This window comes from Protopterus annectens, chromosome 12.part0 (genome assembly GCF_019279795.1).
Source record: "Protopterus annectens isolate FY-2018-M chromosome 12.part0, PAN1.0, whole genome shotgun sequence".
In the NCBI taxonomy this organism is placed as follows: Eukaryota; Metazoa; Chordata; order Ceratodontiformes; family Protopteridae; genus Protopterus; species Protopterus annectens.
In genome coordinates, this window is record NC_056746.1 from 1,373,605,946 (window position 1) to 1,373,631,515 (window position 25,570).

General features: G+C 44.5%; 1 protein-coding gene across 1 annotated transcript in view; it reads left to right on the forward strand.

Moving 5' to 3' along the window:
• The window catches only part of RAD21L1 (RAD21 cohesin complex component like 1), a 1,222,403-nt gene that overhangs the window by 205,969 nt on the left and 990,864 nt on the right, over positions 1-25,570 (forward strand). Inside the window, exon 5 of the mRNA XM_044089023.1 lies at positions 7,392-7,562. Within this exon, the coding sequence (XP_043944958.1) occupies positions 7,392-7,562 (171 nt within the window). The remainder of the gene's footprint in view (positions 1-7,391; positions 7,563-25,570) is intronic.

Genomic DNA, 25,570 nt, shown 5'->3' on the forward strand with positions numbered 1-25,570 from the left:
GTGATAAGAGACCTTGGGACCCAGGTGGACAGTAGTCTTTCCTTTGATAATCACATCGCCACAGTAGTCAGAAAATCCTTCTATGTGGCACACTTCATCACAAATGGGTTCTCATCCAGGAAAAAAGAGGTCATTGTTGCCCTATACGTGGCACTCATTAAACCCATTATAGAGTACACCGCCCTTTTTGGAATGTACCTCACAAGACATCTGCAGCAGCTGGAAAGGCCACAGAAGTACCTCATAAAAAGGATTACTGGCCTCAAACAGATGCCCTATACTGACCGTCTCAAAAAACTTCAGCTTTACTCTGTAGCATATCGCCTACTCTGGGGAGATCTCTGCCTAACATATAAAGCTATGTTAAACCCAGAGCTGTTGGACATGCTACACCTAAAGAAATCCCAATCCCTCTGAGCTACATGCTCTAGGGACCTAAACCTTGTCACCACAATAAACAGGATATGCTGGAGGGATAGATTCCTGTCCCAGAGACTTCCTATACTCTGGAACAAGCTACCCATCTATGTCAAGCAAAGTTCCTCATTAACACTCTTCAAGAAAAATCTTGATGAGTGGATGAGAAATAGGAAATACACCCCGGGGATCACTTCTGTGGCTCTGCTCGACAGGGGCACAGGAAATTAACTTTCTTGGGTGGCGTAAGCCAGGGAACCTTGTTGGCTAAGCTTACTTAGGCCCTTGGGCCGATAGTCTAGTACTTACCTATGAACCTATAAGATACTCCCCCAGGCTAATAACTTAGTAACTTTCAGACCTAAGCCCCCCTCATAAAATCTCCATTTGACACTCAAAGCTTGCTTTTCTTGATTGGTCCCCAGTACTCTCCCTTTCTGATGCTAACATTGCTTCCACTAAATTCCTGTCAACTAACAGACGTACTACTGTGATGTTAGGACACGCACTTCCCAGTGATTTCAAGAGTACTGAAAGACCCAAATCCTGAATCTCTCACCAAAGAGCTTAAATCCCTAATGAAACTATATGATAAGGCCTGGGAAAGGTTGAAACATGACCTCATGCCCAACAAATCTGAATACAAAACTCTGAAGAATTTGACCAGACAGGACACCTGTAGACTCAACAGCTAAAAATCTAAACAAACCTCCCTTCTTCACTCCTCTAAACATTCCTGGCAGAAAGTCAACTATCTAACAGGAAGATCCTCCCCAAATGAATTATCCACTCTAGGCTACATACCCTGCCCATCTGGTAATCTTATACCTTCTGACTTTGTGACGTCAGAGGATTCTCAATCCTTCTCACATCGTCACCTACCTGTAATGCAGTTACACAGCATAGACAGTCTAACCTCCTGAATTCATTCTAGCTTTTTACATCTCAAAAAATTGCCTCTAAGCTAATTTTAATCTTATTTGAACAGATTTGAATGGACTCACCATCTGGACCTGACAATATCTGCCCTTGATTCTTGTAGCACTTCAGAATTTGCATCACAACCTTTGTCTCAACGCTAATATCATGTCAAACATTTGGAAATCATCTTTTGTTAGACCAATACCAAAAGAAACAAAGCCCTGTTCTTTCCATCACTTCTTCCCCATCTCTAGCCTACCCACTCTTGGTAAAATTCTTGAAAAATCCATTTGTAACCATTTTACCACTTGCTTACAAAACTACCATCTGCTCTCCATTAAACAGCATGGAGTCTGGGCTGGTGGGATCATAATGACAACTCTGTGATCCCTGACTGATAACATCTTATCTAATATGGATAAAGGAAATCTTACTGGAGCTCTTTTGGGGTAGACAGTGGAGAAATCCTGCCACCTAGTGGCCAAAATGCAAAAGATTACGAGGATGGGCTGATAAAGTAGAAAGGGGTCTGGGGAAAAGTGAAGACTGAGGCCGAGGTAGGCTGTTAGCAAGTGTACACTGAATTAAATTATACAACAGTAAGTTAGACTATATCAGGTTTAAACTTAAGTACATACACACTGTAGAAGTTCCTTGGGGGGAGGTTGAATAGTTAAAGAAAATGCACTGTAGGATCCCTTTTGGTAGTTCTTTCAGGGAAAGCCAGGGTATTTTGGAGAGCAATGGAGGGTGCCTGGGGAGGACAGATGCAGCAGGAGTGAGCTGCAAGGGAAGGGAACAAATGGAAAAAAATTAGCAGGAAGAATAATTAATTTACTAATAAAAGGGGGGGAAGGTCTGAGTTAGTTGGTACAATGTGAGTGATGGTGAGTTGCCTAGGGATGGGTTTCCAATGTGGGTATGAGCATAGACAGCATGAAAAAAGGGGAGACTCTAGGGGAAGGATAGAGGCAGCAAATCAGTTAAATACTGTAGAACACTGCACAATAAGACAGTACATTGCCAGAATTAAAACTCTGAATACAGATAATAACTCACAGTTCAGTAAGATACAAAAGGGTTAAATTAGCATCATGATGTTACAAACATATATCAGTGAACATCTAATGTTGAAGTAAAATATTACACATGCATCAGCAAATGTATTTCAACAATAGGATATGGCTGCAGTTTCTATTTCAGTTAAGTAACATTCAACACCGATCTTTTAACAAGCTTTTGAGGCTGGAGCCAATTGAAATTAGCAGTGGTAACAACTTTGTGTAATGTGATGGTTATAGCTAACACAAAGCATAGGGCAGTAATAAATAGTTCAATTAAAGGGGCCCTTTTTATATTTTAAACTTTAGGGTACAACAGCAATTACAACTTGCAAAGTATAGCTTTAAATTTAGAGTAGGGCACCAGTTTAATGAATACTTTGTATCTTCAATGTAGCGAAGCACTACAATTGTAGTTCAGTTATGTAGGAGAATGTGAAGTAGATGTAAGGGATACTATATAACAAAGTCTCTTGTAAGGAACAGTTTGTAGCAAATAGTAACAGTTAGGTCATTACTGAGCCAGTGGTACGTAGCAGAATAGTTGGTGCAGTAGTAAATAGGTTTAAATGCCTGATATTACCTAAGCAGGAGCATGAGGATGGGATGAACCTCAGCACGTAAGCATAGGTCCTGATTCAATTATATGCATAGTGTGCATCCTCAATTTCCATATAGCACTAAATCCAATGAAGTACAAGTTTAAACACTTTTCCATAAACAACCATAAATTAAACTATGTGCGGTCAAGTCACAGTTTAAACATGTTTCAAAAGCAGCCTAAAGTTGCCTAATAATGCATGAAATAGGCGCAAGAATAACGTATAAGATCCAAAAGTAATTCACAGGAGGCAAATAACTTAGAATCTCTCACATTAATTCACTGGAAGCAAACCCCACGTGGTCTCTGTGTGGTGAAGCCCCCGATGCTAACAGTCTGTGAACCGAGCCTACTAGTACTCAGAAACATACAGAACAAACATAGCAATTTCAGTATAATAAACAGACATGCAGTGCAAGTGAGTTAGTCATTTACCAGCGGACGAAGCTAGCAGCCTGTGGTGAGACAGCATTAGAAGGGAATAGTGGGAATTTAAAAATGGCGCCAGAAGTGCTGGTGTAACTATATAGATTTAGGGGAGGGGTGTAGAGAAGTAGAAGGGGGAGGGACAGGCAAATAAAGAAATAGAAGGGGTAGGAAACAAAAGGCGGGAGAGAGGAAGCTGAGCAGGGAGGAGGGGGTATGAGGTACGGAAAAAGATGGAGGTGGATAGGAGCCAAGGAGAAGGAATAGCCAGTAAGAAACAATTAGTGAGATGAGGAGCAAACTCAAGGTAAGGTACAAGGGGCACTGTGTAACTATAGTGGAAAATTGAGGATTTTCGGGGTTAGGAACTGAAGATGGGCAGTTTGTCAGAAGAGAAATCTTTTGATGGAGACAACACATATCCTTAAATCCAGGTCTTCCCTTATTCCTCCCTGCTCCAAACCAGTATCATTAAATTCAGGTATTCCCTCCTCCCTCCCTGCTCCAAAGCAGTCAGTCACCACAGATGCTTTGGACTTTGCTTGGGGAGCAGTTTTAAGAGGGTTAAAAGTGCAAGGGATGTGGGACGCCAGGGACAGATGCAAGCACATAAATAAACAAGGAGATGCTTGGCCTGATCATGATACATACGTCTCTGAATCATCTTTAGTCCCAGGGTCCCCGGGACCTATTAAAATGGTACAGACAATAACACAGTCACGTGATACATGAACTAAGAAGGGGAACCAGGTCATACCCCCTTTGCAGACTAGCCACGTTATCTTGAGATATAGCTTCACAGCACAATATCACTCTACAGGCATCCTACATTCCATCAGAGCAAAACTGTGTTGCAGACAAGCTGAGCAGGACCAGGGCAGACCCTCACAAATGGAAACTAAATTAGGGAAGGTCTTCCAAGATTTGATCCATCTGTGGGGAATACCTCAAGCAGATGTCTTTGCCTCCTCTCTGAACAATCAACTGGCAAAATTCTGTTCCAGCACTCCATAAAAGAAGTCCAGGAAGACAGATGCCTTTTCTTTTCCATAGACAGGAATGTTCCTGTATGATTTTCCACCCTTTCCACTGATATCCAGGGTAATTCTGAAGATTCAGAAGAAATCCCCCAATGCCATTGTGGTGACTCCCTTCTAGCTCAGGCAACAGTGGTTCTTCCTTCTTTTGGAAATGAACAGGGGCTATTACCACAAGCTTCCTCACAGACTGCATCTACTCGCACAAGAACAAGGGTGTTTGATTCACCTGAAATCAGTCATCTTCAGCTGACTGCATGGATGATAGGGCCTTAATTTTTTTTAGGCACCTGTTTACTGAGGGTGTGCAGCTGGTACTAATGGAGGCAAGAAAGACTGCTTCTAGGAAATCATATATTAGCAAATGGAAAAGGTTTTCTAGTTGATGCCAACAATATAACCAGCACCCATTCAGGGCTAGATGTTCTCTAGTTTTACAATATTTGTGCAAGTTACTATCCTATGACCCTTCTTATTCGTCTATCAGGGTTTATCGGACATTTTAGTATATTTGCCCATGGGTACACCTCTTTCAATTGAGTCTTGCATCAAAATGTTCTTGAAAAGGGTTTTGCATTAGAGGCCTCCAAGAAAACTAGTGACCCCCTCTTTGCGATCTTAATTTTGTGTTAGTGGAGCTAACACTTGCTCTGTTTGAACCAGCTAGCCTGACTGACTTGAGGTTCTTAACATGGAAATCAGTTTTATTGCAAGAAGGAAATCAGTTTTACTGCAAGAAAGGTATCTGAGTTGCAATCTGTTATGGTGAGTCAACCCTATCTCCTTTACCATAGGGACAGGGTTTCTTTGTGAACTAATACCACTTTTATGCCTGAAGTGGTATTCAGGTTTACTTTAAGCCAGACTATCCATCTCACTGTATAGTTTCTTTAGCCTAAAAATGAGGGAGAAAGGATACTCCATACCTTGTCTGCCTCAGATGCCTGATCTGCATCATCAGATCCTGTACCTTCGGATCTGAAAAAGCTCCCTTGGACCCGGTATGCATCCTGTCTGGACCTTGTTCCTTCCCGGCTGCCATCACCTTTTTTGGAGAGATGCCCCAATTCTAGGTCACCTTAAGTGGCCTCTTCTCATTCTTCCAGGAGCCTGACAGAAGCAGATGTGGGTAGAATGATGAGGAAGTGTCTCTTGGCACAGATTCAGATGGGAGTTCTCCCAGCTTCTACCCCTTCAGGTCCATAGACCTTTACCAGTTCTACTCCACCCATCTTGGCCCCTTCTCCAAACTGACCCTTGGCTTTGAAGCCCTTGGATCTGAGTCTTCTGGTACTGTCTGTATCTGAGCCGAAGATTGTTGTATCTTCTACTCTGATACATTCTCTGAGTGCACAGGCTCCAAGTGATGACTCTCGGAGCTATAGTGTCGTTGTCGGATCCAAGGTGTTAAGAGTCTACTCAGAAGTTGTTGGAGCTGTCTCTGCTCCTCAAAGTCTTGGCATTGGAAGTTTTGGCTCAGACCTCTGCCTTGGGTGGGCTGCCTTCAGGTCAGAGGAAGCCAACAGTCCAGAAGCATGTGTTCTTGGCTCTGTCTGCCTCCTTCTCCCAGGAGAATTCTGCCTTTGAGGTGGTGGAGAGAGTATTTTCTGCTTGTAGAGGACGAACAATTCCACCCTCTCAGATCTTCCTTCTGAATCCCATATGTCTTTGTGCCTTGAGTCTCAACACTACACCACAGGGACAGCCAGCCCAAAGTCTTCAGTCTGCCCAGCAGGGTAGACTTACAAGTTCTGATACTGATGTTATGGTAAGTTGAACTTACACAATGGTACTATCTCTATAACTAACTGACTAACTTAACTATCTCAGTCATATTTCCCTTCTTTCACTACTGGTTGTTTCAATAAACTAGAATTGTTTTTACTGTTTCTGCCTGTTTCTCTGCAGTAACTCTGATATCTGTTAATTCAGTGGCCTTATTGATCTGAAATGAGCATCATACTTGATATCAGAGCATCATACTTGAGATCAAACCATCATCCTCGTCATCATTGTTTAAGTTCGCACCTTTCTTAAATGCTACAAATTGGACACACAATACCAGAACTGAGTTGGCTTGGAAAAGCAAACCATAAACATATTGTGTCACAATCACCTGCCTTGCTACTCTTTGTCAGGGCTAATGTAGTGATTGCAAGTGTGCTCTTTTTATATTGACTACAGATTCCAAGATTCTTCCTTGAAAAAAAAGTAATTTGTCTATATGAGGTACTCACCATAGCAGCAAAATTCCAAGGGAGACAGGGTTGGGTATGGCAGACTGGTTAAGGTGTTTACCTTGCCGACACAAGGTACAGGGTTTGATTCTCACGTGGGGTAATTGGCTAGGCTTAAAATGGCCCACAAGGGCAATTAGCCTAGTATTAATCTATGTACCTATGGAGCCCTGCATTTAGCCATCCCTCGTCCCACTTCAGCCTTCTTCATGCTGGCCTACAGGTGCTTTTTATATAGTTGTATTATATTACACTTTTCAGGCTTCATTGAAAGTCACTGTTGATAAGTTTAACACTGAAGTACTTGATGGTTGAGGTGACTTGTTTTTGCATACATTGACATGAATCCATATTTAAGACTGGCATTGCCCCACAGTTGGAGACAAAGTTAAATCTGGAAAAATAGACAGATAGATAGATAGATAGATAGATAGATAGATAGATAGATAGATAGATAGATAGAAGTAAGGAGACAACCCATTTATTTTGCTGCTGCTAAGAGTCTGTCTTTGTCTGATGTTATGGGAACTGCCTTACACTGCTGTTTTTTTTTTTCATTTCCTTCACTTCTCTTTCTCATGCCTCCTTTTTGTGTACTGCATATCTTTAACCGGTATTGTTGCAATTCACCTTTACTCTGGGTCACTATTTAATGTTAACAATTACTTGTTTCCTTCCCTTTTGTTTGCAGGTGAAGATCCTGAAGTCTTACGACAAGGGAATACATCTGATGATAACTTGCTAATGAATACTAGTGAAAGCCTTCTGCCTGATCAGAGTTATGCAAGTCCTTTGAAAGATAAGTGTGGTTTGCACATGGACAAAGATGGATTTGGTGATGAAGGAGCTGGTGATATGCTTGGTTTGTCAATGTTTGCTTTACTTGTATGCATAAAACTGATGTTTTTGCCTTTAAGTTGGACTGCATTGAAGCTGATGCTTAGAGATGGAAATGGGCTGCAAATGAGGCAGATTGCAAACATGATGCAATTACCAAAATTAAATATTGTCTGTCCTATTTTTCCATTTTTGTAAATATGCATGGCTCACAAGTGTAATGCAGGCCAGTGTACCTGCATTTTTATAGGTGACTTACCAGGCTAACTCCTGTCCACACTCATTTCCAAAGTCATCTTATCATTGGGATAGTAGTAATATTGCTTGCACATGTAGGCACGTAAAGGCACAGCACGCATAAGTGCAATTGGGTGTTGAGAATTTCAGCTCTGTCACCTCTACTACTAAATCTAGAACATACTTAGCTTGGCTCATAAAAAATTCCCAGGCCACCTTAACCCTCCTCTTACCTATAATCCTTGACATCAAGCACCCCTTCTTCAACTCTCTTAAGCCACATGCTGAAGCCAGTCATTTAAAAATGGTCCCAGGTTACTTCAACTTCCTAATAAAATGTCTGTGTGCTAAAGTTACTGTGGGTTTTAAATAAGAACAGATCTTTTCATTTTACTTATCTTTGAGGTTACAGAGTTTCCTTCAGAACCATTTTCTACCATGTTACACTGTACTGTTAGATTGCTCTTGGACTGATTTAGAGGCACATTACTGCTTTTGTTTATCATTAAATGCATTTTAGTGATTATGTTTGCTAATTCCTGCTTCTGCATTCGGTGGTGTTAGTATGGATAAAGGCAAAGATATGCATGTTTTCAAAAAGAGCCCTTATGATATGAAGATTATAATCAAGGACAAGCACCTAAAGTGTGTGAAATATTTGAGAGAGACTGTTTTCTCAGAGCACTGCATGTTATGTTGTCCTGTCTTGTCTTCATTCTTACTGGTTGGGCTCGGAAACCGATCCTCGGTTCCAACTCTGCCGCATTCTGAAGCTCAGAGTCTTCCACTTGGCTCGTGGATGGACACCCAGTCCCATGATACACTGGTGTGCTACCTCAGATCTCGTTTGCTGTGAGGCAAGTTGGAGGTCTCCATTTTGGCTGTGGCTAAGTCTACATTTTTTTCTTCGAATATTTCTCATTTTTAGAATTATTCCAGTAATATATATATATATATATATATATATATATATATATATATATAAAATAGTGAATAGCTTAATCTAATTGGTAAGTATTTCTATTATTTACTGCTTGGTTGCTGTTTAAAACCCTTTTGGGCCGTCATTTCTCATTAGGCCTTCTCCCTGTTCCATTTGTCATTTGTTTTAGTGTTTATCCGTAAAGGATGACTTGTATTTCTGCTTGCTGTTATTCGGAGCCTGCCAAAAAAGTGTCCAAATCAACTCACTCGGATCTGAAGGAACATGGGTCTGATAAGTCTTCATCCTCGGCTCCTAAGTTTTCAGAACCGATGGAAAAACATTTTCGGAGCCCGTCTCCTGAATTGACACCGGTCTCCCCGACACTGAAATCACCCATACTACAAAGAGGTATCTCACTGACTCCTTCGTCTCGGTCCTCTAGAACCTTATCCAGATGATGACGTGGATAGGGTGGTGCGAAGGCTACTGGAGTCCCCGGCGCTAGGCAAAATTCTGTTGGCCCCATCCCATTCGGACTTGGAGCCAGTAAAGATTTTTCATCCACTATGATTCCTCCTCTAAGCCAACCTAGATCATCAGAGCAGGAATGTTTGGAACCTATTGTGATAGAACCATCGGTGCTGAGACCCACAGTTAGGATTTCGGAACCATCTTTTGCTCTGATGCCCTCGGTGCCATCCAGGATGTCTAGGGGCCGAAGCTCTCCGGCTGGGTCCAGGGGCAGGACTCTGGTCCGACACTTGTCAGGTCCAAGTTTACTCCTCGGTGCCTCGGCACAGTTGAGCTTGGTGCCTACATCAACTTCGGAGCAGGCTTCCTTGGTTCCAGGGATTTCCTCTGACTTTTCGGAGCCAGAGGGATCCTCGGATCAGGGGAGAGCGGCTTTTGAGCTGATGAGGAGTGTGCTGTCCTCCCACACAGCTTTACACGAAGGTTCTGACATTCTTCCCCCTAAGGCACCGGCTTCTGTCTCTGCACCACCCCAACCACAGACCAGCGGAGATCCTAGGTCTCAAGATACCCCATCGAGTGAACTTCCCTCTTCTGAAACCTCACCAGAATATCCTTCTGAAGAGGGCCCCCCCAGAAGAGGCTTTGCAAGAGGAAGCACATTGACTCCCCGGATGAGTCTCTTACATATGACACTGACCTCGAGGAATCAGAAGGGTCCCCACAATCACCCCCTGAGGATATCTCCTTTGCAGATATCCTAGAGGTCCTTATGCAGAGAGGCGGCTGGAAGTCCATCAACCCTTCTGAGGAGGAGTCAGTGTACCTGAAAGCCTTCGGGTCTCACCTTTCAGCCTCCTAGGTATCTCCACCTTTCGATGTACTTTTGGAACTATTAATCGTAACTTGTGGGAGTCTTCAGATGCAGTGGAACCAGTCCCTCGGAGGCCTAACAAATTTATTACAGCCCCAGATGATAAACATTTTCTATCTAAGGGCATTCCTGCGAATACTATGGTGGCAGCAGCCACCAAGAAGGAACTGACCGAAATATCCTAATCTGTCCATCCACCTAACAAAGAGTCTCATGCAATGGACAAATATGGGAAGCGCGTGTTTTCTTCAGCAGCATTTGCTCTCAGATCACTGAATTACTTGGCACATTTCACAAGACTACAGAGAGATCTCCTGAAGGAGCTAGGAGATACTCTTCAAGATTCATTAGCTGCAGGAGTCTCAGATAAGGTGACCTCTCTGCTATCCACCTTCACCTCCGTAGTGAACTCCTCCATGAGACTCATTTCATATGCAGCAGATGGAGCGAATAGAGCAGCGTGTTCAGGAGTTTCCCTGAGGTGACACTCTTGGATGCGCTTGTGTAACTTCACAGAACCTTTTAAGTCTACCTTTGTAAATGTTCCTTTTGATGATTCCTCACTCTTTGGACCGAAAGTCAAAGATACACTCATCAGATGCAAGCAGGAAGGTAAAACTCTGCTATTGGAGTGCATTTTTCTGTACCTTTGAGAACATATCCTAAGGGTCTGGGGGGGGGGGGGTGTGGTTAAAAAAATCCCAGGGATTTTTTCAAACACATGAGGTGAACCTTCTCCAGGGGCAGAGGGAGAGGTAATAATGGTAGACGCCATCCTTGCAGCAGAAGGGGTCCGCAGAACCAAGGCGACCGCGATTCCTTTCACTGTAGGCCCATTCAGCACTCCTGGAGGCAGTTGAGGGTCGTTTGTCTTTGCACCCAGAAGCCTGGCGAGAAATTGCAAGAGACAGATGGGCACAAAGCATAATATCCAGAGGCTACTCCATACCCTTTTCCCTCCCTATCCCAACCTTGAAAAACATCCCAGATGTTCCACCTAGTCAAAGGGATCAAGCAACCGTAGAGATTCAAAAGTTACTAGATAAAAGAGTCATCCATAGAGTCCCCACAGACCAGATAGGATCTGGAACTTACTCAAGATTCTTTTTAGTGCCAAAAAGAACAGGGGACTGGAGATCCATCTTGGATCTCAGCAAATTAAATGAATCTGTAAAGAAGACCAAGTTCTGGATGGTGACACTGCAGTCAGTTATCCCCTTTTTAGGGAAGGACAATTGGATGTGCTGTATAGACCTCCAAGATGCCTACTACCACATAAAAATGGACAAGGCCGTCAAGGAGTCATCTGTGCTTCCAATTGGGAGCCAGTCATTACCAGTTTTGAGCTCTGCCCTTTGGTCACACTACAGCCCCCAGAGTGTTCAGCAAATGCATGGCAGTGGTTATGGCTCACTTGAGGCATCTAGGATTCCAAGTGTTTCCATACTTAGACGACTGGCTCCTAACTGCCACCACCAAGCATCTACTCCAACAAGCAAGGGACGCCACCTTACAACTCTGTTCATACTTGGGGATTACTATAAATTCAGAAAAATATGCCTTGTTGCCATTGCAACATATCATCTATATAAGAGCATACCTAGACACAGTCTATATGATGGCAAGATTGCCAGTGGAAAGAGTTTTGTTACTCAGACAGCAAATTCTCAATCTCATGTCGAAGACCAAAGTCAAAGTAAAAAAATTTCTTCAACTCCTGGGAACCATTACACCAGCGATACCTTTAGTCCCTTTAGCTTGCATGCACATGAGAATTTTTCAGTGGCTCCTATTTGTCCAATGGTCGTTACCAGAACTACCCATGTCTCACAAAATCATGATCACAGAATCTTGCAAGAGAGACCTGAGATGGTGGCTCATTTCCAACCATGTGACAGTAGGTTGTCTCTTTCTTCCTCAACAGCCTATAGCCATGGTGACTACAGGCGCCTCCCGGATAGGGTGGGGGGGCATTAGGCACCTGGCAGGATCACGAGGCCCACCTGTGCATCAGTATCCTAGAGATGAGAGCTGTGCTCTTGGTGTTGCAGTCACTTCAGAACTCTCTTCCACTAGGAATGATTGCAGTTCAAACAGGCAACATGTCAGTAGTCTGGTACGTAAACAAGCAAGGAGGAACCAGTTCTTACCCCCTTTGTTGAGAGGCACTCAGAGTGTGGGATTGGGCAACGTCTTCCCAGCACTTTCTAGTGGCACCGCATATCCTGGGGAGAGCTAACGTGATAGCAGACAGTTTCAGCAGGGCAATACTCATGCCTCACGAGTGGTCCCTAAAGCAAGAGATAGTGGAAAGGATTTTCCGAAAGTGGGGCCAACCTTGCTGCGACCTCTTTGCCAACCCCCTAAACACCAAATGCAGCAAATACTTTGCTCTAGTCCCCCCTCCGGGGGAGTCACCAAGGGATGCAATAGGGCACGATTGGCCCTTTGGACTTCTTTATGCCTTTCCCCCCTTCCCTCTAATACACAGAGTTATCCAGGAAGCCAAATCCTTGGGAATCAGGCTGATTCTCATTGCCCCCTACTGGCCTCGTCAGATCTGGTTTCCCTTCCTATGGCCTCATCTTCAAGAGGAACCAAGGATTCTGGACCCAGTTCCAGACCTTCTGACTCATTTGTCAGGAACGCACCACCCCTCCCTCCAGACCCTCAAGTTGACAGCTTGACTGCTCCAGTTCCAAATATAGTCAGGCTTCCTACCAGCAGTAAAGCACATACTTCTTTCCTCATATAAGTCCTCTACCAGAAAATTATATCTCAGTAAATGGAGAAGATTCTCTTATTGGGCTTCAGAAAGAACTCTTGACCCTTTTTCTGTGCATAAGCTCTATTTGGATTTCTTGGCTGAAGTGTTTCATAAAGGTTCTGCTGTAGCTAGTATCAAGGTACAACTGGCTGCAATTTCCAGTTTTCATGCAAGTGACGTAACACCAAATTTGATGTCCCACAGATTATCCAGAGCATTTCTGAAGGGCACCTGCTTATTAAGACCTCCCATCAAGGACCCTGTTCCACCTTCCGACCTAAATTTTGTACTGTCTCATCTGATCCTTCCTCCATTTGAGTCAACATGTGACATCAAATTTTTATCATGGACAACAATTTTACTGATTCCTATCACATCTGCCAGAAGAGTCTTTGAGCTTCAAGCTTTGTCAGTCAGACCTCCTTATATGATTTTCCATAAGGACAGGGTGTCTCTGCGAACTAATCCATCTTTCTTACCAAAGGTGTGCTTGGAAGCTAATCTTAATCTATTGAGCTTTCAGTTTTTCCCCCAGTCATGGCAACAAGGCAGAATGCACACTCCATCAGTTGGATGTACATAGACAACTTCGCTTCTATTTACACAGAACTAAAGTTTTCAGGAAGTCTGATCAGCTGTTCATCTCCTTTTCAGAGGCTAAAAAATATGATCCTTTTTCAAAGGTCATGCTTTCGAGATGGCTTTCAAATTGTATCACATTTATATACACTTCTAACAATAGACATATCCCCTTTAGAATCAAAAGTCACTCCACAAGGGCGATTGCAACTTCATCTACGTTTCAGGCTAGACTGCCACTAGATAATATTTGTGGTGCGGCTACGTGGGCCAGATCTCACACCCTCATTACTCATTACAAGGTAGACATGGCCTCCAGGGACAGGGCCTCTTTTGGTTCCACTGTCCTGAAAAATATACTCCCGTGAGCCACCAGGATATATGGTGATAGGGACGCTGTCCCAACCTGTAAGAATGAGGGCAAGATAAGACAACATGGCATAAAGAAATTATGTACTTAACATAATGTTCCATGTTTGTTGTCCATCTTGCCTTCATTCTTACATCCCACCCTCCTTCCCCAGCCTAGAGTTTCTGGAGGATCGAGAGGAATTTTTTTCCTTTTACCAAGGAAGTTTTCTGACTTTCACTCTCTCTCTCTAATGTCTTATAATGCTGTGCAAGTTGATACTTACTATAAGTATTGGCAAACAAGATCTGAGGTAGCACACCAGTGCATCATGGGACAGGGTGTTCAGCCACGAGCCAAGTGGAAGACTCTGAGCTTTAGAATGCGGCTGAGTTGGAAACAAGGATTGAATGTGAACCCAGCCAGTAAGAATGAAAGCAAGGTGGACAACAAACATGGAACATTACGGTAAGTACATAACTTGTGTGTGCACCTCTTTAAAGCTCACCACCACCAAGTAATGGTTTAGAACTGGAAAAACTCAGGGCTGGATCTGTTGTTAGTGTCTTCTCCTTCCACATCCAAGGGCTCTTTCCTCAAAAGGAAGCTGTCAATTAATAAGGATGTTCCTTCTGTAACTGAGAAGCCCAAGATGGTTGAGTCTAATAAAAATAATGCTGACAATGTTGTTTATCTCTGCCTCTCTTCTTCTCTTTTTTTAATACTTCATCTGTTGTTGTCAGTCTTGACAGAAGGCTTCGGTTCTGACATCAGAATCAACTCGGCTGTTATTACAGCTCGCCCCAGCCAAAAACTCATGAGCTTCACCTCTACCCAGAATCCCTCTCTCTCAATTACCTCAGATCTCGTTTGCCACTTTCTGAAACAGTTGTGTTTAGCTGATACTCTCAAACGTTTGTGGGATTAGGTAACATCTTTTTGTATCTTTCCTTTTCTTTCATTTTCATATACTTGTGTATCCTTGTTGATGCTTCTTTTCCCTTTACAGTACTGTATAACTTCCCAACTATCACTGTTGATAGATCCCTCTCTCTCACTCTCTTATTCAGTAATCTTTCTCCCCCAGTACACGTTTGTGTACATCTTTATTCTCATCGCTGATTGTCGTTTCCTTATTATAATTACCAAAAAATAAGTATATTTCTTCTTCTCTGTGACTTTCTCCTTGTATTTCTCTGTCTGTCGTGGCTAATAAGGGTAAGGCCCCTTCTGGTTTCAAAAAATGCCGTCCATAAAATTCCCTCTTCAGATTTCCACTCCTTATATGTCTATTATCTTGGTCCCCTTCACTTACAGGAGGATGGTAGTATTTGTCACGCCTTCAGCCACAGGGCTTTGGTGGAAAGGCGCAACAAGTTAATTCTAAAAGGACTTTTGCCTTCAGCCTTTGGAGAAGCTATATCCACTGCTGACAAAGCTAACACAGATATTTCATCTTCATCCTCTTCTTCGTCTGTCGATAAATCAAAAAAGTGTAGTCTATCGGTTCCCACCTCCCTGTCAGTTCTGAAAGCCAAAAAATTGAAGACCTCTGTTCCAAAAGTTCCCTCTGAACCGAAGGCCTCTGTTTCTGACACTCCTGTGCCAACAACTTCAGTTTTGGCATTGATTATAATTTCGAGTCCTTCAACGTCAAAGGTCTCGACACAGGAATTAGCATCTATCTCACTAAGACCATTCTGCCTAGAGCATCTTACTGTCCATCGTTAGAGCCTTTGCTGGGGAACTACCAGAAATATTTTTACAGAGACCCAAGTCCCCTTCCACTGTGTCGGTCTGCTCCACCAAAAGTCTTTCAGAACTTGTCGTGGAGAGGCTGCTGAATACAATTTTGTGGGATAGAGGGCTTTCAGGCCCATCTTTGGTACCCATTCCCTCAGGTCTTGGTACCAACACTTCCTTCACCCCATTGACTACTCCTCCTCCTCCTCCTCTAACCTCCTTTGAGGTCTTCTCTTTTCTGGTTCTGCTGGCACCATCTATGTCTGCTCCAGAGCTGTTCGCTTCTGCAGAGTTGGCAGTTACCCCGAGTTCTTCAGTTATTTCTGAACTGGAGACCTCCCAGAGTTGTGGCTACCCTGTCAGTTCAGGGGAGCAGGTTTTGATTCCAGGTATTTTGGAGCCATCCCTGCTTCTCAGGGCTTCGGCCTGAGTTAGTTACACTCTTACTTCAGTCTCAAGGGTCGGTTCTTCAGAGCGGGGAGCAACCCCAGTTCCGAGGCAGTCTTTCTCAGTACTGGCCTCCCTTTCCTCTTCATGGGCTGGCCTTTGAGGCAATGCAGAGGGCCCTTTCTCTTGCAGAGACTCAGTTGGTGCCTACCCCTTCGGAAGAGATACCCCCCCCCCCCCAGCTCTACTTTTCCTCCTGACTCTCCACTGGGACAGCGGGTACTGAAGCCTCAGGTGTTACAGCCACAGGTACTGTCATCTTCTGATACTTCCCCAGATTATCTTTCTGAGGTACTTCCTCAGAAAAAAGTGCAAGAGGAAGAACTTGGATTCCCCCCAGGAATCAGTCACTGAAGATATAGATTTTGATGAGGGGGGAGGGTCCCCATGGTCACCCCCTGAAGATGTCTCCTTTGGAGACATCTTGGAAATTCTGAAACAGGGGGGGTGGCTGGAAGTCCCAAAACCCTTCCTCTGAGGAGTCTGTTTACCTGCAGACATTCAGCACCTACCCATCTACTTCTTGGGTGACTCCACCTGCTGATGAACTCTTTGATTTCACAGTGGGCATGGAAGGCTTCTGACACCATCAACCCCATCCCCAAAAGACCAGACAAAATACTTTCTGCACCCGCAGACAAACAGTTTTGAGTGAAGGGTCTTGCAGATGATGCTATTGTCATAGCGGCCGGCACTAAGAAGAAACTGGCTGAGGAGAGTTCCTCTGTCCATCCGCCCAACAGGGAGTCCCAGGCTATGGACAGATTTGGAAAGTGGGTCCACGCTTCATCGACCTTCACCATAAGATCCTTGAATTTTTTGGCACATTTTACCAGATTCCAGTGGGATCTGATCAAGGAGTTATCAGACACTGTGGCGGGAAATGTAGCTGAGGGAGTCCAATAGAAAGTGGCTTCCCAGTTAGCCGCACTGGAGTCTGTGTCCAGTTCATCCAAGAGACTGATTGCACATACAGTCGAAGGGATTTCTAGAGCAATGGGTACAGGCGTAGCCATTAGGAGACAAGCCTGGATGTGCCTATGTGATTTTATGCAACCATTCAAGTCTTCTTTGTCAGTGCTCCTTTTGATGGAACATCCTTGTTTGGCCGAAAGTGAAAGAAACTTTGTCCAGGTGTGAGTAAGATAGTAAGACCTTTTCAGTTGTGGGTGTGTGTTTTTCCACTCCCCAAAGATCTTTTTCTAGGAACCAGAGGAGCGGTGGAAAAATGTGGTTCAAAAAATTTCAAGGGCTATTCCAAGACACACGTGGAGGGAGTTCCCCCAGGGGCAAAGTGGGGAACCAAAATGGAAGATGCTGCCTTCGTGCAGAGGTGGTCCACAAAACCAGGTCTTAAAGGATTTATTCCCAGGCAAGTCCTTTCAGTGTTCCAGAAGGGAGGCCCGATTCTCTTCCTCTGGGGGCAGTTGGGAGGCAGTTATCCTTGCACCTAAATGCCTAGCTAGACATAACAACAGATTCCTGTGTGCAACAGATCATATCCAGAGTATCCAGAGGCTATACCATTCCCTTTTCTCAACCTCCCCCTGTTTAAAAGAAAATCCCCAAAGTTCCACCAAATCAGAGGGAGTCTCTGTACAAGAAATCCAAAAACAATGGAAAAAATAGTCATCCAACGAGTTCCACCAGACTAAGAAGGATCCAGAATCTACTCAAGATTTGTTTTTGTGCCAAAAATGACAGGGGACTGGAAACCAATTTTGGATCTCAGTGTACAGAACAAATCAGTTCAGCAAACAAAGTTCTGGATGGTCACCATGTGAAAATGGACAAACACTCCATAAGGTTCCTTTGCTTCTGGCTGGGAGTCAGTCATTACCAATTCACAGTACTGCCCTTTGGACTCACTGCAGCTCCCAAGGTGTTCACCAAATGCATGACAGTAGTAGCAGCTCACTTGAGATTACAAGGATTCCATGTTTTTCTGTACTTGGATGACTGGCTCATAACCACTTCGACCAAGCATCAGTTGATAACAGCCAGGGACTACACTGTCAACATCTGTGCCCATGTGGGGATCACAGTAAATCTAGATAAGTCATGTTTAACCTTGACACAAAATTTAGAATTCATAGGAGTAGTACTGAATACTCAAATAATAGCATCTCTTCCTCCAGAATGTCATCAGAGAATTGTGGCTCAGGTACAAAAGTTAATTTACAAAAAGAAGGTTCCAGCAGATTTAGTCTTAAAAGCTCTAGGATTTGTGGCAGCTTCTATAACTCTAGTGCCACTAGCCAGGTTACGTATGATAATTCTGCAATGGCTATTAGCCTCCTAGTGGTCTATACTTCATCATCTTTTGTCTGAACAAGTCCTGTCCGCCAGCCATTGCAAAATGGATCTTCTTTGGTGGGTGCATTCTGATCAAGCTCTCCACAGTCATCCTTTTGTTTTTCTGGAGCCCACAGTCATAGTGACCATGGACACCTCCCAGATGGCTGGTCATTTTCTGGCCAAGACGTCCAATGCACTTGGTCCCAGTTAGAGTCCAACTTGCACATCTATGTCCTGGAGATAAGTGCAGTGCTTCTTGTGTTGCAAGCCTTTCAGACAGCTCTTCCTCAGGGAACTATTGCAATTCAAGTGGACAATATGTCAGTGATTTGGTACATCAACAAACAGGGAGAAACCAGGTCTTATCCTTTTTATTGAGAAGCCCTTAGAGTGTAGCAGTGGGTGATCTCTTCCAACCACTTTCTTATAGCAATGCACATTCAGGGAAGTGCCAGTGTAATTGCGGACAAGCTGAGCAGATGCATCCTTCAGACTCACGAGTGGTCTCTCAATCAAAATGTGGCGAAGATGATTTTCTGCCTTTGGGGTCAACCCTGCTACAATCTGTTCATGTCTCCCCTAAATAACAGCAATTACTTCGCCCTGATTTCCCCTCTGGGAAAGTCACCCAGGGACACTGTCCTCCACAATTGGCCTGCCGGTCTCCTATATGCCTTTCCCCCGATACCTCTAATTCCCATTTTTTTACTGAAAGTATTCAGGTTAAAGAGCAAAATGGTCTTCATTGTTCCCTTTGGGCCTTGACAGACTTGGTTTCACTTTCTTTGGCCGTATCTAATTTGATAACCCTTGATTCTGGACTCAGTGCCAGATCTCCTGTCCCATCCGGCGGTCTTGTTCACCCAAACATTTTTAATCTGAAGCTAACTGCATGGTTCCTCCAGTTCCATTAAGTGTCAGGCGTCCCAATATTTCTTTTCCAGTACTCCACATCCTTTTATTGGCTTACAAGTCTTCCACTCGAAAACTGTATACCAGTAAGTGGAAAAGATTGGGCCCTTGAAAAACAAATAGATCCCTTTTCAGCTTCCATAGACCATGTCCTAGATTTTTTAGCCACTCTGTTTAATGCTTGAGCTTCTCCTTCCACCATCAAACTACAATTAGCTGCCATCTCTAATTTGCACAGTGGCTTGGATGAACGTTCTTTAGCCTCTCAGACTTTGTAAATCATTCCTCAGAGGCACTCTTCTGTTAAAGCCCCCATTCCGAGATCTGACTCCTGTTTGGGATTTGAACCTAGTACTTCAAGCAGTGATGCACTCTCCTTTTTAACCCTGTGTGGAATGTGATCTGAAGTTTTTATCTTCGAAAACACTCTTTTTGGTAGCCATTACCTCCACCGGAAGAATTTCAGAGATCCAGGCCTCGTCTCAAAAGCATAAAAAAAACAGAACAAAATCAGCAAAAACTAACAAAAAAACTGACGGAGTCACCATCGACTGCAAAAGATTTAATAGCGTTCTGGTACCTTGGATAAATGCCTTCAGAGGAATAACTTTTAAAACACCATGCAGTCTCTTTATACAAAACTTCAATTGAATAATTACTAACAATTTGCCACTTAAACAGCTCTTAAAGAGCCATACCCATAAACATCCATACAACGAATGTTGTTGTTTGTCTTTTCGGCTTTTCCCAGTTAGGGGTCGCCACAGCTGAACTCCGGTCCGCTAATGATGGCAGTAGAGTTTTATGGTGCTGAGTTGCCAGCCCGACGCCCAACCTTCAGCGGAGACATGCCCATTCACGCATGTCTTTCGGAGGCCACTCTATCACAGGGAGGACATGCAGACTCCACACAGAAGGCACTCCAGCCGAGAATCGAACGGGAGAACCTCTTGCTGTGAGGCAACAACGCTACCGCTGTACCACTGTGGCTACAAACATCCATACAAAGAATAAACCCTACAAAACAGCAACTCAGACATTCAAGTTAATATCCAAGTTTAAGCTTCTTGGTGTAAGTGTTCTATAATTTAAGATAAATCTACTTTCCAACTTTAGTAACTGAAATGCAAAATTATCCCCACCCATTGTTAATGGTTTAGATAACACACTAAAAAATAAACTTCCATCTTGTCCCCCATGTACTTTATGGAAATGATCTGCAATAGGACTATCTAGCTGCTTATTCCTAATGTCACCCAAATGCTCCATAATACGAGCTTTGATTATACACTTAGTCTGACCAATATACCATTTAGGAGGGGAACAGTCACAACCCAAAATATAAACTACCCCACAAGAATGGCAGTCAAACCTACCAGTAATCACAAACTTTTTTACCGTTAATACTAGTGCCAGAAATATTCCTCACCCTAGAACAAACTTTACATCTTCCACATTTATACATTCCTATCTGATCACTTAAAGGTCTCTTATTTTTAAAACTAAGAATTTCTTTTAAATTACCATGCCTACCATATGAGAAAGTGACCTTCTTAGGAAATAGATGTCCCAATTCGTCATAACACACAATAGGCCACAGAGTATCAACTAAGCCCTTCAAAACAGGTGAAAAAGGGGAGTACTTAGTCACAAAAATATATACATTCCCCTTCAACTATATCTTTATCCTTAACTGGCCTGTAAGTTTCATTTCTAATGATAGTCCCATAGCCATCATAGTTGCCCTTCAATCTATTCCTAGCTTTCTCTATAAAGGCATCTAAATAGTCTCTCTGCAACAGCCTGTCTTTAACATAAATTCCTGTTCAATCAGATGACTATCAGAGGTATGTTTGAAAATCCTCTTTAATTCCCCATATGGAAGGGAATCTAATAAATGTGGAGGATGAGAACTACTGGCATCCAAAAAATTATTGAGTATCCTTTCTATAGGGTTTATATTGTACTTTACTGTCGCTATTTGCATACAGTTAAATATCCAAAAACTGGATAACCTGTTTATTAGTGACACCAGTAAACTCCAACCCAAAAGGGTTATTATTATTATCATTCAGAGATCTGACTCCTGCTTGGGATTTGAACCTAGTACTTCAAACAGTGATACACTCTCCTTTTGAACCCTCTGCAGAATGTGATCTGAAGTTTTTATCTTGGAAGACTCTCTTTTTGGTAGCCAGAAGAATTTCAGTGATCCAGGCCTTATCATCGATCCAGGCCTTATCATCTGAGCCTCCTTACTTTGTTTTTCATAAAGATAGAGTATCTTTATGAACGAACCCATCCATGTTAAGTTGTCTCTCTCGCCTTCATTCTTGCTGGTTGGGTTCGGAGCCGACTCTCGGCTCCGACTCGGCCATTTTCTAAAGCTCAAGAGCTACTTACTGGCTCGAGGCCTCCCTATATCCCACAATGCCTGGTGCTAGACCCCCAGATCTCGTTTGCCGCTTCAGCTACGAGGTTGCGCTTCACTGGCTCAGGTCGTATTAATCTTTTGTATTTTTAGTTGTTAAACTTTTAGAGTATATTTTTCAAATTTTTTGTTAAATCAGGGTAGTACTGTAGACTAGTCGTAGTTTTCCCTGTGTTTTCTGACCCTTAGGAAACTCGTTTTTACTTAGAGAGTTTCTCCCCCCCCATCTCCCTAAGTAGGCTGTTTAAGGTAGAGGCTATCCCCTTCCCTTTTATATTGTTTTCAGTAGGAAGTAGTGTTTAGCCTTTGTAGTCTAAGATCATAGTCTTAGTTTTGTTAGTATAGTTACATTAAATTTGTTTATGTGAAGGTGGGACTAGTGTGTGTGTATGAGTGAGTGTGTTTTGTTTTTGCACTAGTCTAAATTTCATCCATCGGTATTCCTTTTTTCTATAAAATGTCAAAGGATACCAAGGTATCAGGGTTCAAGAAGTGTGACTCGTGCTGTCAGAAAATGTCTCTGACAGACGGTCACACTTCTTGTGTTTATTGTTTGGGTGCCCTACACCTGCAGGACTCTTGCTCGGTATGTCATGCCTTTAGTCCGAGAGTCCTGCAGGAGCGTAGGAACAAGTTAATTCTCAGGGGGTTACTAAAACCCGAGGGGTCTCCGGCAAAGTCTCAGCCAGCGAAAACCCCTAAGCCCACCAAGCCGTCGGCAACCAGTACGGAGCCGTCGCCAAGTGGAGCATCTGCTTCAATTTTGGTTCCGGCCTGAACCGAAGTATCAAAATCTCTCTCGGCTCCAACCTTGGTGTCGGAGCCATCAGGGAGCCATAAGCGATCCAGGTCGCCATCCCTGGAGTCGATTCGCTCGGCTCCGGGATCACCTTTGCTACAGTCTGAACGGAGCCATAGGTCCCACTCTTCTCGGTCCTCGAGGCTGTCCAATCATGACTTGGAGAGAGTGGTTAGCAGACTCCTCAAATCGCAGGCCCTGGCTAAAATGTTAACTAGCCCTCCTCATCAGGCTGTGGCTGCTCCTTTTTCTGAAGTAGTTCCTCCTCCGACTCCTCCTGTCAGTTCGGAGCTGGAGCTTGTTGGGGCTCGGATCCTGGAAATGTCGGCGACAATGCTTCCCCTTTCGGCTCCTTCGTCGGCTCCGATCTCTTCAATGGTTCTGTCCTTGGAGGGATCTGTGCACCGAGTCTCCCTCGTCAGCTCCGAGGGGGCGAGTGGCATTGGACTCTTGTCCGACCCCGTTCTCCCTCTCGGAGCCTCGGCACAGGTAAGCTTGGCTCCTACATCGGCCTCGGAGCCGTCCCTTTCAGTGCCGGAGAGGATTCCCGTCTCCTCGGAGCGGGGGCCCTCTTCTCTGCCGGACAGGGGCGCCTTCGTGGTCATGAGGAGCGTGCTGACTTTTGAGTCTGCACCTCGATCAGCCCTTTCAGCTCCTCCCCCCAGGGTGCCTGCTTCAGTCTCTGCCCCTCCTCCAGACCCCAAGCGAGGGGATCAAATGCTCCAGGTCACCCCACTGGGTGTATCTTCCTCTTCCGAGGCCTCCCCTGAGATTTCAGAGGAGCCCCCTCGAAAGAGGAAATGTAAGAGGAAACATGTTGACTCCCCAGAGTCAGTCACGTCAGATACTGACTTGGAGGATTCGGAAGGGTCCCCAAGATCCCCCTCTGAAGATGTCTCTTTCTCAGACATCCTTGAGATCCTTAAGCAGAGGGGGAACTGGTCTGCCCTTAACCCTTCTGAGGACGAATCAGTATACTTGGATGTGTTTGGTTCTCACCCCTCCACCTCCTGGGTGTCTCCGCCTTTCGATCCATTAATGCAAGTGGTGGCTCGGAAGGTGTGGTCAGCTCCGGACACACTGGAACCAACCCCCCCGCAGGCCCACTAAGTTTATTACGGCCCCTCAAGATAAACAGTTTCTGACAAAGGGTGTCCCCGTTGATGCCATGGTGGTAGCAGCTGCCACGAAAAAGGAGTTGGCTGACACTTCTGTACCTGTCCATCCCCCTAATAAAGAGTCTAGGGTGATGGATAGATACAGGAAGCGGATGTTTTCCTCAGCGACCTTCTCCATGCGGTCGCTGAATTATTTGTGCCACTTCACCCGTCTTCAGAGGGATCTCCTCAAGGAGCTAGGAGATACCCTTCAAGATCCATCAGCTGCGGGGGCTCAAGACAAGATAAACTCCCAGCTGGCGACTCTTAATTCTATCGTTAACTCCTCCATGCGGCTCATTTCATATGTGGCTGATGGGGCGAGTAGAGCCGCAGGCACAGGCGTGGCTTTGAGAAGACATGCCTGGATGCGGCTATGTAACTTCGCTGATCCCTTCAAGGCATCTTTCACCAACACCCATTTTGATGGTTCGGCTCTGTTTGGACCTCAGGTGAAAGATACACTTACCAGGTGTGAGCAGGAAGGCAAGACTCTCTCTGCCGTGGGAGCCCATTTTTCCACTCCCTCTAGACCATACCCTAAGGGTCAGAACAGTGGGAAGATGTGGTGCCGGAAACCCCAGGAAGCTGTGCCTGACACACATGGCGAGTTTCCCTTGAGAGGCAGAGGAGGGAACAACAATAGATGCCGCCCACGGGGCAGAGGAGGTCCGCAGAATCAGGGCAGCAGTGAATGTTTCTCTGACAAGCCCTTCCAGCACCCCTGAGGGGCTGCCCGGCTGTCCACCTTCAGAGGCAGTCAGGGGAAGGTTGTCTCTGTACCCAGAAGCCTGGAATCTCGAGACAGATGGGTACAGTCTATCATATCCGAAGGTTACAAAATCCCGTTTGTCCACACTCCCTTAAAATCAAACAACCCCATCCCAGATGTTCCACCCAGTCTAAGGGAACAGGCAGTACAAGAAATTTCAAGACTGCTAAAAAAACGGGCCATCCAACAAGTCCCAGCAGACCAGCAAGGATCCGGAATTTACTCAAAGTTCTTTTTGGTACCAAAAAAGACAGGGGACTGGAGACCCATTTTGGATCTCAGCAGACTGAACAAGTCTATTCAAAGAACGAAGTTCCGGATGGTCATGCTTCAGTCCATTCTACCCTTTTTGGGTCAGGACAATTGGATGTGCTCCATAGATCTTCAGGATGCGTACTACCACATCAAAATGGACAGGCGTTCCAGAAGGTTTCTCCGCTTCTGGCTGGGAGCCAGTCATTACCAGTTTAGAGCCCTGCCCTTTGGTCTCACCACAGCCCCCAGGGTGTTCACCAAATGCATGGCAGTGGTTACCGCTCACCTGAGACGGCAAGGATTCCAGGTGTTTCCATATCTAGACGACTGGCTCCTTACTGCTACCACCAGACATCAATTGCTGAGAGCCAGGGATTATACTATCCAAACATGTTCCAACCTAGGTATCTCAATAAATTTTGAAAAGTCTGCATTGTCGCCTTGTCAGTCTTTAACCTTTATAGGCGCAAGATTAAATACGTAAGATCTGTCCGCAAGACTTCCAGTAGACAGAGTGGCAGACATTTGCCGACATGTACAGGTATTATTAGGATGCAGAAAGGTTCAGGCCAGATTCGTCCTAAAAACCTTAGGTCTCATGGCGGCAGCAATTATATTAGTTCCCCTGGCTCTTTTTCACATGAGGATTCTCCAGTGGATACTTTTCACCCAATGGTCCTTTCAACAACTTCCTTTGTCTCACAAGATAATAATCACACAGTCATGCAACGACCACTTGGCTTGGTGGATGGTCTCTCCATCAGTACCCCAGGGCAGACCATTTGTCCTTCCTCCTCCAGTTGCCACGGTGACCACAGATGCCTCCCTGATCGGGTGGGGGGGGGGGGGCATTTTCAGGGCAGGACTGTCCAGGCCACCTGGCAACCCCACGAGTACCACTTGCACATAAACGTCTTGGAGATGAGGGCGGTGCTTTTAGCATTTCAAGCTCTTCAGAACTCTCTACCCACTGGGACCATTGCAATTCAGACAGACAATATGTCTGTAGTGTGGTAC